The 12839-nt window shown below is 40.3% G+C and overlaps 1 protein-coding gene across 36 annotated transcripts in view; it reads left to right on the top strand.

Moving 5' to 3' along the window:
• Nucleotides 1-12839, top strand: part of sox6 (SRY-box transcription factor 6) — a 151258-nt gene that overhangs the window by 64458 nt on the left and 73961 nt on the right. For 32 of the 36 annotated variants that reach the window (XM_077228445.1, XM_077228457.1, XM_077228460.1 and 29 more), the window contains one exon: nt 9630-9719. The exons of the other annotated variants lie outside the window; for them this stretch is intronic. In XM_077228445.1, coding sequence (XP_077084560.1) covers nt 9630-9719 — 90 coding nt within the window. The remainder of the gene's footprint in view (nt 1-9629; nt 9720-12839) is intronic. 36 annotated transcript variants of the gene reach the window in all.

Genomic DNA, 12839 nt, shown 5'->3' on the forward strand with positions numbered 1-12839 from the left:
ATTTTTAATTTATTTACTTTTCAAAAAAAGAATGAAACATTCATTATCGTCCAGTTTAAAAAATCCTAACCCTCGAGGAAGCATCAGAATGTTGTAGAAATGGATGAGGAATTTATTTTGCTTGCAGATTTAGAAATAAACACACTTAGACAAATATAAATTAAATAAACATACAAAAAAGATGTTACACAATAGACAAGGGACAAGACGGGACACAATAAGGTGACAGACTAGGTTATTAAATATGAGAGTTTATTTTTTTGTGTATATCTTGTATGAGTATATCTTAAATGAGAGGCATTTCTGAGAAAATGTTTTTTTTTATTTTTCAGCCCATAAAACACTGCATTCTTTTTTGAATATTTTCCAACATCATTATTATTATTATTTTTATTTATTTATTATTATATATTTTTTAAATCATGTTAAAGCTGGACCTCTCAAATTAGACTAAATTAGTGTGGCTTGTTTTTCCTGATAGGGAGGATTATCTTTGTTTTTTTAGAGGGATGCATTTAGATTGATTATTTTAATTGTGTTATAAGTGCCTGACAATGTCAGATATTGAAACTCTTGAGGACATCTTTATTACTTCTCGTTGTCATTCTGATCCCGACCTATTCAGAAAAGTTCGTCGGCTAAATGTAGTTTTTTCCTCTGTGTTTGCTGAAGATGTTTCTTGTTGTGAGTGAACCGTAATGAGCAGCAGTAGCAGGCAGAAGCAGAGCAGTCGGAGTGGGCCACCTCTGAGGGCTCACTCAGCCCGAGAGGAGGCTAAAGAGGACAGGGGAGAGAAAGTTCATTTTGCTATTCAAGCATTAAATGGTCCTAGTTTTCTTAAAAGTGACCTTGTGGGGAAGGCAGCGCAGCAGAGCTCCGGCGCAGCTCCTTCCAGCTGCACACATGGCATCCATCGGGGCACAATCACGTGCAGTCCCAACACCTCAGGCTCGGACATATGTTGAGTTTTATTTCATTCTTCTGACATTAATCCTATTCACCAGCTGTTCTGCCAGCTGCCACTCTCCAGCTTAAGAGGAGATTGCAGTTTTGGGGGCTCGAAGTATGGGCTTATCTTGGCTCCTGATCTCTCTACACTAAGTTCTGATTGGATTCCCATCCACCCCCCTTCTTTTTTTTCTTTTGCTACCCCCCCCCCATTCCTCCCTCCTAAATCTCCCTCCTCTTCTCAATCTGTAGGATCCTTAAGTTGTACTTCTCTCTCTAGAAATCTCTCTTTCAACTTTGCTTTAATTTCTTCTCGTTCTCCTCCTCCTGTCAGGGGAAGGGAGGCTCCAGGGGTGTGTTTTAATCGCTTGCCCAAGCCTTCATTTGGACGGCTTTGCTTCGGAAGATGCTGACCCTCTGCTAGTGTCTTGCTGTCTTCACCAATATTTATTATTCAGTTTTCTTCTTGTATATGCTGCCCAGAATTCCTCTCCTTCTTTGGGTGATGGTATCTGGCATGGTGTCTTCCCAGTGCAAATATTCCATGAAAATAGTTTTTATCCACAGCTTTGATTGAACTTGAACTCTTTATTTCTTCTATTTCACATATTTCAACTTTATCTCTCCCATTCACGTTACTAATCAGCATGATCTATTTCCCTGTACGTCTTTCATTGTCCGATGGAATTTCTCTTGTGTCATTAGTGCTGAAGAAGTAGCCTGTCATGGAAGGCCTGATCAGTGTGAATTGATCATCGGTGGCTCCTCACTTTAATAATTCAACCCTGATTAGTGCCGAGTCCTGCAGTAAAATGGATTGAAGAGGAGGTCATGTGCTGCCCTGCTCAAGAGGTGAAGCCTCTTGGGAGTGGTTAATTCATGTGTGCTTGATAGACACGTGTCCTGTTTAGATGGGTCAGGAATTGTGCGATTGGCTGGGACAACGGGGTCGGCGCTGAGATTAGCACCTCAGCTCTGCCAAATAAAGACAATGACACTACAGCCACCCACTATTTTTACCATAGTCTTTTTATAGCAGAATCGGTTTCCTCGTAATTGCAATACAGCCTCCATTACACCACATATTCCAAATAGCTTTTATTAACCAAAAAACAATGCTCTTAAAAATAGTGAAATAATCAATGCGTATTATTTAAAAATATTACAATATTAACATTTTAGTCTTAATGTATTTTCTAAAATATGTATTTTCAAAAAATGTAAACATTACAGTATTTTATATTACAAGTTGTAAATCAATAATACTACTAAAAGGAGTTACTAAGGTTAGTCAGTCTATTTACAGCAGCTGTCGACAGGAGGAAATGGCAGCACGGTGTTCGAGCAGCCTACAGGTGACTAGCAGAGATGCTCACTAAGTGGAATAATGAATAGTATTAGGTGTCAATTAAATCAAGCCTTCCCCGAGGTGCAGGTGCTCGACAATATACTGACACATCTCAAGGAGCTGAAGCCTCTTCACCCATGCATGCCAATGGGTGCATTTGCATATTAAAGAACCGAAATTATTTAACCGAAGCAAAAAAAGCATGCAAAAAAGAAAAAGGGGCTTGTGGAAATGATCGAGGTTATTAAAACTGTTGACAGGGAAAGAAGGTAATTGGCAGAAAATGAGGGAAACGCTACTGTTATACAGTGTTGTGCGTGTGCGTGCATGTTTTCTCTCTGTCGTGATTTTTTTAATGTTTTTTTTCAACCCGACTCTTCTTTTTAGCTGTTAGCATTGTGCGCCATCGCCTGGGTGTGTAACCTATTACGTTTAGATTGCTCCCTTGCAATTAGTGCCCTTTTTGTCCTCACTTCAATAACGGCGTGATTATGGAGACTTCAGGAGCATTCGCCGCCGCCCCAGCTAACAGCTGTTGTCTCTGGAACTAACGACGGGAACGACAAAACATGTTTTCTTATGCCGTTTCACTTTCCTGTCTGCCTCTTGTAATTATTATACTCTTATTTTGTGTGATGATGGAGTCTTGTTTTAGTGGCTCTGTGATTAAGACATTCAGAAGATTTTCCCTCAGTGTTCTGTGCACGCTTGGGCTCGCGTGTGTGCATAGCTTGTGACTCCAGTTTGTTTTTCTAAGGAGATGGAGAGAAATAGGATGAGAAAGAGTACGTTTGTGGTTTTCTATTGACTGCAGCATCTCTATTGTAAGAAACGAATCCAGTGCAAGAGAAGCATTGAGATGTGATTTCAGAGAGGGGACAATGCTTTTTCCTGCGGGAGCAAAGAAGAATGCCTGAAGTAACTTGTTTTCCCCTCTAAATTGCATGAAACTCTCAATATTCTCTTAACCTTGGCTGCTTGACTACTCTTAATTGCTCAAGCCTTTTCTCTCATAACATTATTAGAAATGAGAGTGCTTCAAGTATGTATAATTATTAATCTAACTGTGACATAATACCTCACTTGGGCCTTCTTCTACTTTCCTTCTCTCTCGCTCTCCATTTGAACTGGGAATGGTTCTTCGGCTTTCTCCATCATTAGATGGCATGTTCAGAAGAAAGCCTGGGAAATATATATCGTCATTGTCAGTTGATCATCGATTTGGTAATTCCCTGTTTTCCCTGAGGAGTGGGCCGCTCACATGCTGGACCGAAGGGGGAGATCTGTCTCCTCCTTCCTCGGAGAGGAGATTCTGAGCACAATAGTGACGTTTTTCGAGGTTTATTGAGAGGAAGAGACATAATGTACTGTAGCTACAGTTCATTAAAAGTCAGATTAAGGATGCAGTGTTGGGTGGACAATTGACAATAGTCAGCACAGGGACAATAGGGCAGTTCACTGAGGACAGCTGTAGTGATACTGTGAAGTGGAGTGTTTCAGTAGAGAGTCTCTCTCTCTCTCTCTTGTTTCTCAAGTGTAAGGATTGATTGGGGGAAGAGCAGCTTCCTGTGGAGGGGATTACAGTGGCGGTGTGAGACCTGGGGGTGCTGGCAGATGTTCTGGCTGTCTGCCACAGGGCAGGACTTGTCGGGATGGGTGTACACCCTCTCCGCTCAGCACAACTGCATCTTCAGGGGCATGACACAGCCACATCTCACATACTGTACACAGCCATGGAGGTCATTAATGACAATAACTGAAGTAGATTTCTGCACAACTGCATTACATTTATTTAGCTTGAATGTTCTAAGGCAGTTAGACATTAGTGTCACTTTCTGTACTGTAAATTTGACATTATGCCAAAGATGATTAAAATAGTACAACTTTACAAAGTAAAATGTTGACTTGAGCACTATGTATTAATGTTAAAATCATAGTTAAATCATACAATATATATTATACACTGCTTTTTGAAAGTCTGGCATCTGCAATATTCTATTTTTTTTATAGAAGTTTCTAATGCTCATCAAGACTGTATTTATTTTATTAAAAAATACAGTAAAATTGTAATATTGTGAAATATTATTAAGAAAAAACATTTGTTTGTAATTAGAGAATGTAATTTAAATAATATTATATAATATAGTATTATGTAATTCAATATTTTATAATGGTTAAGTATGACATGTCAGTGCCAAATGCTACCTGTGTTTTACTTTTCCACTGTTATGGTTTTTGTTATACATGCAATTTTGGCTCTGTGTTCCATGTGGTGATAAACTGTTTACACTGAATCTTTGCTGAGATTTATGAGCGCTGCTCTTCCTTTTCATCTGTTTAAGACCATCGGCGTAATCTTGTCAGCGGATCTTTGCTGTAGGTGTCTTAATTGAGCTGCTTTGTGAAGAAGAGCAAGATTTCTCTGGCAGAAAACCGAGCTGGCGAGATCGGATCGTAGATGAGTGGTTAGATACGCAGGGGCCAGGTGTAGTTCATCCATTATGTCAAGGAATCACTGGAAGTTTGTTACATCTCTTCAAATGCCCATTCCTGCACTGAGATCAGTAAGTCTCTCTGACTTTACAACTATAATGGCACTTTCATAGAGTAGGGGCTTTGGCTTTATCAGGCCAGAAAAAGGATTGTGACATGCTATTTATTCTGCTAGAGTTTGCTGCCTTCTAATCCTGGTGGTTTTACAGGGATGGTCTCCCGAGCGTCAACACACGCACTGAGACATGTCTCTCTGTTTCTCTCTCTTCATTGTCTCTTCTTCTCGTCTCTTAGAATTAGTTCCCAGGAGGTTCTAGCAGTGGGTCGTCCTCAAAGCCCTCTCCCCAGTAGCCGTGCCATGTCATATCAGTGGGAAGGACAAGGGCCGAGAAGGCTGCTCTGGGTCCGTTGTGGCAGGGGCTAAGCCGTCTGTTGAGATGGGGGAACCTTGGGAAAATGCAAAAAGGATACAGATAAGGGCTATTGTTTTCATTCCAATCTCATCTGGGCTGAATTGCTTTCCCTCGAGCCACGCCACACTTTGTCCAAGAGGAGAGAGGGCATGAGGAGATTTTTGGGGGTCTCGTGGGATAACGACAATAAAGTCAGTGCTTGCTTTTTTTATCTGCACATTCTAGGCCTCTGACATGCCTTTACAGACAAGTACAAGTCTTTTCCACACTTCCTCAGTTTTCAGAGTCTATAAATGTCAGACTGTCTCTGAACTCTTTGTATTTTGAAATCCGAATGCTAATGTGAGAAGGAAATGTACCTTGTCCTATGAGCCGTGCTGCGTTTCTCATTTGAAGTAGCAGCAGTGCTGAGAGATGAATGGATGTGGCTGAAGCTTTGTTTGATTTTTCAAAATGAATGTTCAACTTTTGTTTCTTTACATCAGTAATATGTTAGTATGACATTTAAGTATTATCCAGATGTTAAGCAGTGTTTCCATTGGCATTAGTGCTCTCTCCGGAGAAGATGGAATGCAACTTGGGAAATTGTGCAAAAAATATCCCCTTATTATTAATCCAAATTCCTTTCAAATGTTCTAGCTTTATAAGGGTACTTTGAAAAAACCCAGACGTCTGTCTCATTAACTGCTTGTTTTCCTAAAGTATCCTCGCATGAAAATGCAGAAAGAGCCATATAGTTTCAGACAGTTGTGGACAGGTTGCTTTTTGCAAGCGTCTCTGGTCCATCATTCTCAAATGCTGGACATTCTTCACCTCGCTCAGGTAAAAATTTGTGGAGGACAGCTTTGGCACATTCCAGCTGTAATGTTTGTGTGTGTGTGTGTAGGAGTGAGGGAGCGGCCACTCTCAGGGGAGGCAGAGTGGAGCAGAATGGGAGCTGGCACCGCATTATCTCCAACAGTTGGTGCATTCCTTAATGATCAAGTGCTGGAGAAGCATCTGTGCACTGCTGTGTGTGTGTGTGTGTGTGTGTGTGTGTGTGAGTGTGTGTGTGGTGTGTGGTGTGGTGTGGTGTGTGTGTGTGTGTGTGTGTGTGTGTGTGTGTGTGTGTGTGTGTGTGTGTGTGTGTGTGTGTGTGTGTGTGTGTGTGTGTGTGTGTGTGTGTGTGTGTGTGTGTGTGTGTGTGTGTGTGTGTAAGACGCAGAGGAGGAATATGGGAAAAGTCTTCCCTAAAACCTTTTAACCCCCAGGACAGATCCATCCCGGCCCTGTGCCATAAAAGGAAGTTTTTTCTGTTTCCAGTTCTTTTTTCCAGCCTAGAGGAAAGAATGTACTGCTATTTGGTATACATATGTATATGTTGGTATGCGTGTCGTATGTATGTGGTTATTATCTGAGTGGAGGAGTGTTGTGACAGTAAGTGCTTTTATTCAAAAGGCGTCAATCGCACACATAAAACACAGGGTCGAAGCATCTTATGAAACAAACTGTGAAACCTGGATTGGGAAAGTCAGTAAAGTAGAAATAATGTTAGAATGATCCAAATGGAGGTGTCCTGTTGTTCCCTCTGAAATAGAGGAATGGAGAATCAAAGAAAACGTGTCCTCCCCTTGATCTAACCTTGCCCTGTAATACAGCAGTGGCCATCACATGGACTGTCTCTGCAAGCAGTCAAACAATGTTTATGTCCACATAAAAAAATCACGCATTTGATTTCAATTTACCAATATACCCAGATTTATGGAAGCTTGTTTAACAAAAAGAAGGTAATATTTTATATTTGGTAATTGATAATTTTTCTCCCAATTTCAACATTATACAATACCATTCAAAATTTGGGGCCAGTAAACTTTTTTATTATTATTAATAATTGAATTCAACAAGGATTTGTTACATCGACCTAAAGTGAAAGTAAAGACTTTTAATCATTGCTACAAAAAATCTATTTCAAATAAATGCTGTTCTTTTGAACTTCCTGTTCATCAAAGAATCCTTTTTCTAACAATTGGAACTTTCTCACAATTGCTAATTGATATATCACAAAGTTATTTAAATGTCTCAGTATGATTTTATATCTCACATTGTGATTTTTCTGGCGGAACATGCCTACATATTTGAATTTTATTTTTTAAGTAGTGAATAAGATAAAGCAGTGCTCATGATCATAGAGACATAGCTGCAACATCAATTTTTATGACATGATATGAAGATCGCATCACACCACATTCATGAGTGTGATGTCACTCGTTCGGAATGTTCTATGGCCTGGAATACCTCAAGATATACTGTATGACTACAATACACTCAGACACAAAGCACACACAACAGAATAGCCAAAGTCATTCCCATTCTCATGAATTGTGCCCTTTTGTTTTGCAAAGTGTGTTCACAAATGATCCATTGTGTGCACGAGTGGCTTAACTATGGCTTACGGTGCCGGAGGGCTGCCAGCGGCGTGCAAGAATGTCTGCTTTAGCCCTGTGCCCTTTAGCCTTTCACACAGGGAACAAACTCTACTCTTCCTGTCCATGATGTCATCCAATGGCAACATGAGACCCGCAGCCCCTCTGTTCAGGGGTCATGGCCTGCAAAGAGCTCATCAGCTTGGATAAGGTCGAGATCTGTTCTTGATGTATTAATACTGTCTCTCACTTTAAACTGTGCCTGATGTTTGAGTCTGTTGAACACTTCACCTGATTCCTCTTCTTTCTGTCCACTGCATTTGACTGGGTGTTTCTCTGTCCTGTGTGTGTGTGTGTGTGATTTTGCGGTGGGAACAGGCTGACCCAGGCTGTGAGCTTCAAGCTCTTGCTGGTGAGCAGTGTGTTCTTTATCAATGACCTCGGGGCCACAGCTCTGCGGATTCCAGCCATTCCTCCTCCTGATTCATTGTCTGCCAGACAAATGTTAATTGTTTTCATCATTGCCGGCTGTGCGGGGCCAGTCAAGCGGGCCCATCTCACCCTGTCTACCTTCCCTTTTAATGTCTTTCTTTGTGCGGCGCCTTGTTCTTATCACTCTTTCAGCCTCTCCGGTTGACCTTCAGCGGACTAGAGGTCACATCTTACATTATCTACACATTATAAACGCGTTCGTCTTTGTATTTCTCTCTGTATTTCTCTCTGTATGTGCATGATTTAGAATTGAAGAAACTCCATACCTGGCCTTTGAATACAAAAAAATCAAATCAAATTAGTACCTTTCATAAAGAAGATCTTTTTACACTCTGGGGTAGAAACAAATTCACCTTGACAATTTCACAGAATGTAGTTGACCTAACTTGAAAATATTGCATTATAGCATTTCATCTAGTTACCAACCACTGTCTTTATTATTTTAGAATTTAAATCATTTTTTCTGACCTTTAGACATCACACATAATACTCTTTCTTTCTTTCTTTCTTTAATTTTCTTTATTAGTTTCTTTCTTACCTCTTTTTTCTATGAACACAAATAGTTTTGTTGCTCAAGGTTTGTGGGTCATACCCAAAGCTATGGATTTGAAAGATTTTCAAGACACACTGCAGTATTTCGATTTTCAGTGCAGTAGTTCAATGCACACTGCCATATGAATGCCTTTTTACTGCAGTTGTTTGTGCTATAAGTAAGTTAACTCAAACCGTGTTTGTGGTAATTCGATCTAATATGATTTGTAAGCATTTTAGATTTTTTTTTTAGCATTTTTTTAAATAGAGCAGTACTTTATAAATTGTATTTGTATTTGTACTGTACCTGTGTTCATAGTTTGACCTTTTAACATTAAAGGTGCTGAATGTAAGTTTTTGACTGTACTAAAGCATAAAAATACCATATAATTGCAGATATTTAAAAAATATGCTAAGTTCACATAGTTGTTTCTCTGAAAAAAAATGCTACAGCCAGTTATTTTACTTAAAAATGTGTGTTCCGTGTCGGAATGTCTGTTTTTGTTTCGGTCTGTGTGATCTCACCCAATGCCAATTTACCCAATAGTATTTCGACACCCTGGGTTGCCAGTCGGTGGAAAACATACTGTATTGCTGCATATTGCAGCCATGGAAGCCAGCAAACAAACTATGTCAGAGTACGCAGATTCTACCTGACCTAAAATGCCTCGGCATAAAAAGCCAAGCCCACTCATCAACTTACAAGTGTGTATATCTCCTCGCCTTCTACTGTCAATTGCGCTCGCTCCTGTTGCTTGTCCTCAATCTGGAAACCCGCGTGAGTGTCGATTCAGAGGAGGAGGGGCAGGGGAAACAACCCTCTCCAATATTATGAATTTGAACTGCACTACCCATTTCAAACCGCTATCTGTCAATCTTACATACTGCACCTTTAAATCTACTATGCGAGAAGCATAGAATACAGCCTGAAAGTTAAATGGTTTTACTTTTCTCGTTTGTATATGCCTTCAGTTTAATTCTGAGATGTCGCCTGTGTTTCAGAATCCTCCTGCATGGAGAAACTCCTTTCTAAAGACTGGAAAGAAAAGATGGAGCGACTCAACACAGGCGAGCTGTTAGGAGAAATTAAAGGTAACACTTACAAATGTGTTTCCATCAAATTAAGAAAGAACGGTGTGGTCCACGTTCCAGAATATGACAGAAAAATATCAGAAAGCAACCTTTTCTGGTCACTCTTATCTTTCCTGTCTTGATTTTAACCTCATCAGTATGACTGTTATATGAGTTCGATGTGCATTATGGCAGCTATATTTTGTTATTTATCTCCTGGAATAGAAATTAGACAGAACTCTGTGTATTCTGGTGAAATACATTTATATAATGTTTGAACACACATGCAAAGGTGGGCTTGATATAAACAGAGAAAAGGGGAGATGATTGCACGGGTGTGTTTGTATTGGAAGATAGTGCGGCCCATACACTGCTTTTACCCACTGAAGGTGTTCATGGGATATGCTTTTTTTATTTTTCATTTTATTCCACGAGCAGGTCTTAGCACTGGCTGTTACAGAGACATGTTTATGTAGCAAGAGACGGCACTACACCGGTTCTCTGATAACACACTAGTTTTGCCTGGCTCCAGCCACACACTCCTCCCTCACTATCTCTTACTCTCTTTCTCTTCCCTTTCTCTGGCACACTTGGTTTTGCTGTTCATTCCTGCCGACACCAATCTACCCCATATCCTCATAGCTTTACATTGACTCTTGATTTACAGTCACTTGTTTCAATAACAGCCTTTTTTGTTGGGTGAGGTATAGGTGTCAAAACGGTTAGAATATCCTCTATGTTATAGCATCATTATTTCAGGATGCTTTTAATGGAGATGTTTAGGAGGGAGTTAATAGCTGGATTTAGATTGCAAGGGTAATAACATTGGAGAGAAGTGTTATTGTTTTTTGTTCCCTCGCTTAATGGTTCTCTTTTTATTAAAATTACATTTGTCCTTGGTTTTAATTATTGGATTAGACCTACTCTCTGTGGTGTGTGGGTGGAGGAGGGGTGGAAGTGGGGGGAGAAGAGGGGGAAAAGAAACGGTCGCACATTCTAAAAAGTGCATTCATCGGCAATAACCTTAATGAACCCCCAAATGTAAATCACATCTCGGTTAACCAGATTCATTGTACCTGCCCCTGTTATGTGGCACCGTAGATCAAAGTGCAGTGAAGAAAATGGCGAGGAAAGATTTAGCCTTTTGAAAGGATATCTTTTTAAATTACAGGGTATTTTTCTGTTGGATAAATGGCATTGGGTGAGGTCATGTTTAAAAGGTATAAACAGGTAGAAGGCGTTGATGATACCCCACCAGTGGCCTCCGTCGTGATTTCCAGTGAGGCTGCGGGTGACTGTAGAGAAACAGACAGAATTACTTTTCATATCATACCGGCAGCCTAAGGTTTCTAATTAGCCTGCCATTTCATATGACTGTAGACATTTCAAAGGCCTCCTTTGTGCTCCCCCTTACAAAATGTCTCTCTCTGCGTTTGAAGTCGGCCTGATGTAAATACGGGCAATTAAAAAGGAAACTCAGGGTTGGAGACACACAAGGTCTGCTTAATTAATACACAAACAAAGGCACCAAGCTGGAAAAGAGAAAACACACACAACTTATGATTAAGATCTAAAGTGTTATGATAAATCAGAGAGCGCATTAATAGTCGGGTTAAAAAATCAATACAAAGGCCACACGTTCCTCCAGCTCGAAATTAATGGAGGAGAGTGCTGGATAAAAGATGGCACGAGGATGAAAAGAGGCTTTTGCCTGTTTGGCCTTGCTGTTTTTGCTCTCATATCTAAACCGATGGCATTGTGCATTCTACCCACAGTTCTTTGTGCTATTGTCATCGCACTACAAAAACCCGACTTTGATCTTCGATAAATAAATCGGCTTGGAATCACTGTCCCCGCCAAACTATGTTGGAACAAAATAAAGTTTCTCACTGCTTTTGAAATCTCCGCAGCTGTTCTTTAAAACCTTTACATATTTTCACCTTGTGAACCTGTCGAGACACTGCGCTGTGGTAAGAAAGAGTTTAGGAGGTGCAAAAAGTAACTGATTGCCTTAGGGAATGAAGAACAATGGTGGAGAGAGAGTGGAAAAAAGCTGAAGCTCTGAGAACACTGTTTTCTAAAACGCACTGACACGTCCGGACCTGCCCATCTCTGTTGCACAAAACAAGTAAACAAGTCAAACACTAGATCTTTTTTTTCAGTTTGGATGTTTCTTATATTTTAGGTAGTTTTTTAGTTCTGTTTATCTAAAAAAAAAAAAAACTCAATTATATTCGGTTATTTGATGCAAGAGTTTGAGAGTCAGTCCAAAATTGTTTTTGAGTGCTCTTAGTTGTTGCCGAATCCGATGTTTTCTTTAAGGGCCCGTGTTGAAATCGGCACTGGGTTGAGGGGCAGCGGTAGCGGTAGCGGGTACGGGGCGTAAAAGGGAGTCAGCTACGGATCGCTTTACACCCGCCACCGCTGGAGCGCTGTGTTTGTTTTCATACCTGAGCTCAGCTGTCAATCAGGAGGAACGCTGAAGAGAGAGATGAGATCTGCAAAACAAAACCACAAAGCAGGAGAAGCAGGATGTCTGGAGGACGTCCAAACCACAGCATTGCCTGTTTGATTGTTAGAGAGAGAGGTAGAGATATATGAACAAATACAGAGTAAGACATCAGATATATGCCAGAGAGTTTTAATGACCACATTGAATGCAAAGATGTGCTGCTGGTGCAATTAAGACATTCTATTAGAAGCTTTGATTCACTTCAGCTACATTTAATTTTTCATACAATTAAGGCATTGGCACCCCTGCACCCCAGGTTGTTCCAGGAAATGTTTTAGTGGAATTTTAATTTGGCTTTGTCTTTTAATGGATTTCATTAGTTAACCAGAGCTCCGCACTTCTGCCGATGAGCCGTTTCGTTTCTTTTGCCTGTTTAAAAAATGTAACGAAACGACTGGAAGTCAAAATGTACACGGAAGATCAGAGTATCCAAATGGAAACCAAAAAAAAAGGACAGAAAATCAGAAATCTCAGCATTGTGTGACCGCGTGAAAGTGGTGACTATAGCTGCTATGTGAAAAAAGGGGTCCCTCGCTCTTTACCTAATCAATTTCTGAGTGTCGTCTACATGGTTGTGAAGAGAAAGTCCTGTGGCTGGTAGATAAGTAGAAGCTTTTTAAGAGAGCGGC

Source organism: Siphateles boraxobius, unplaced genomic scaffold, assembly GCF_051911475.1.
Source record: "Siphateles boraxobius isolate OS27281-9 unplaced genomic scaffold, OSU_SipBor_1 130, whole genome shotgun sequence".
Lineage (NCBI taxonomy): Eukaryota > Metazoa > Chordata > Actinopteri > Cypriniformes > Leuciscidae > Siphateles > Siphateles boraxobius.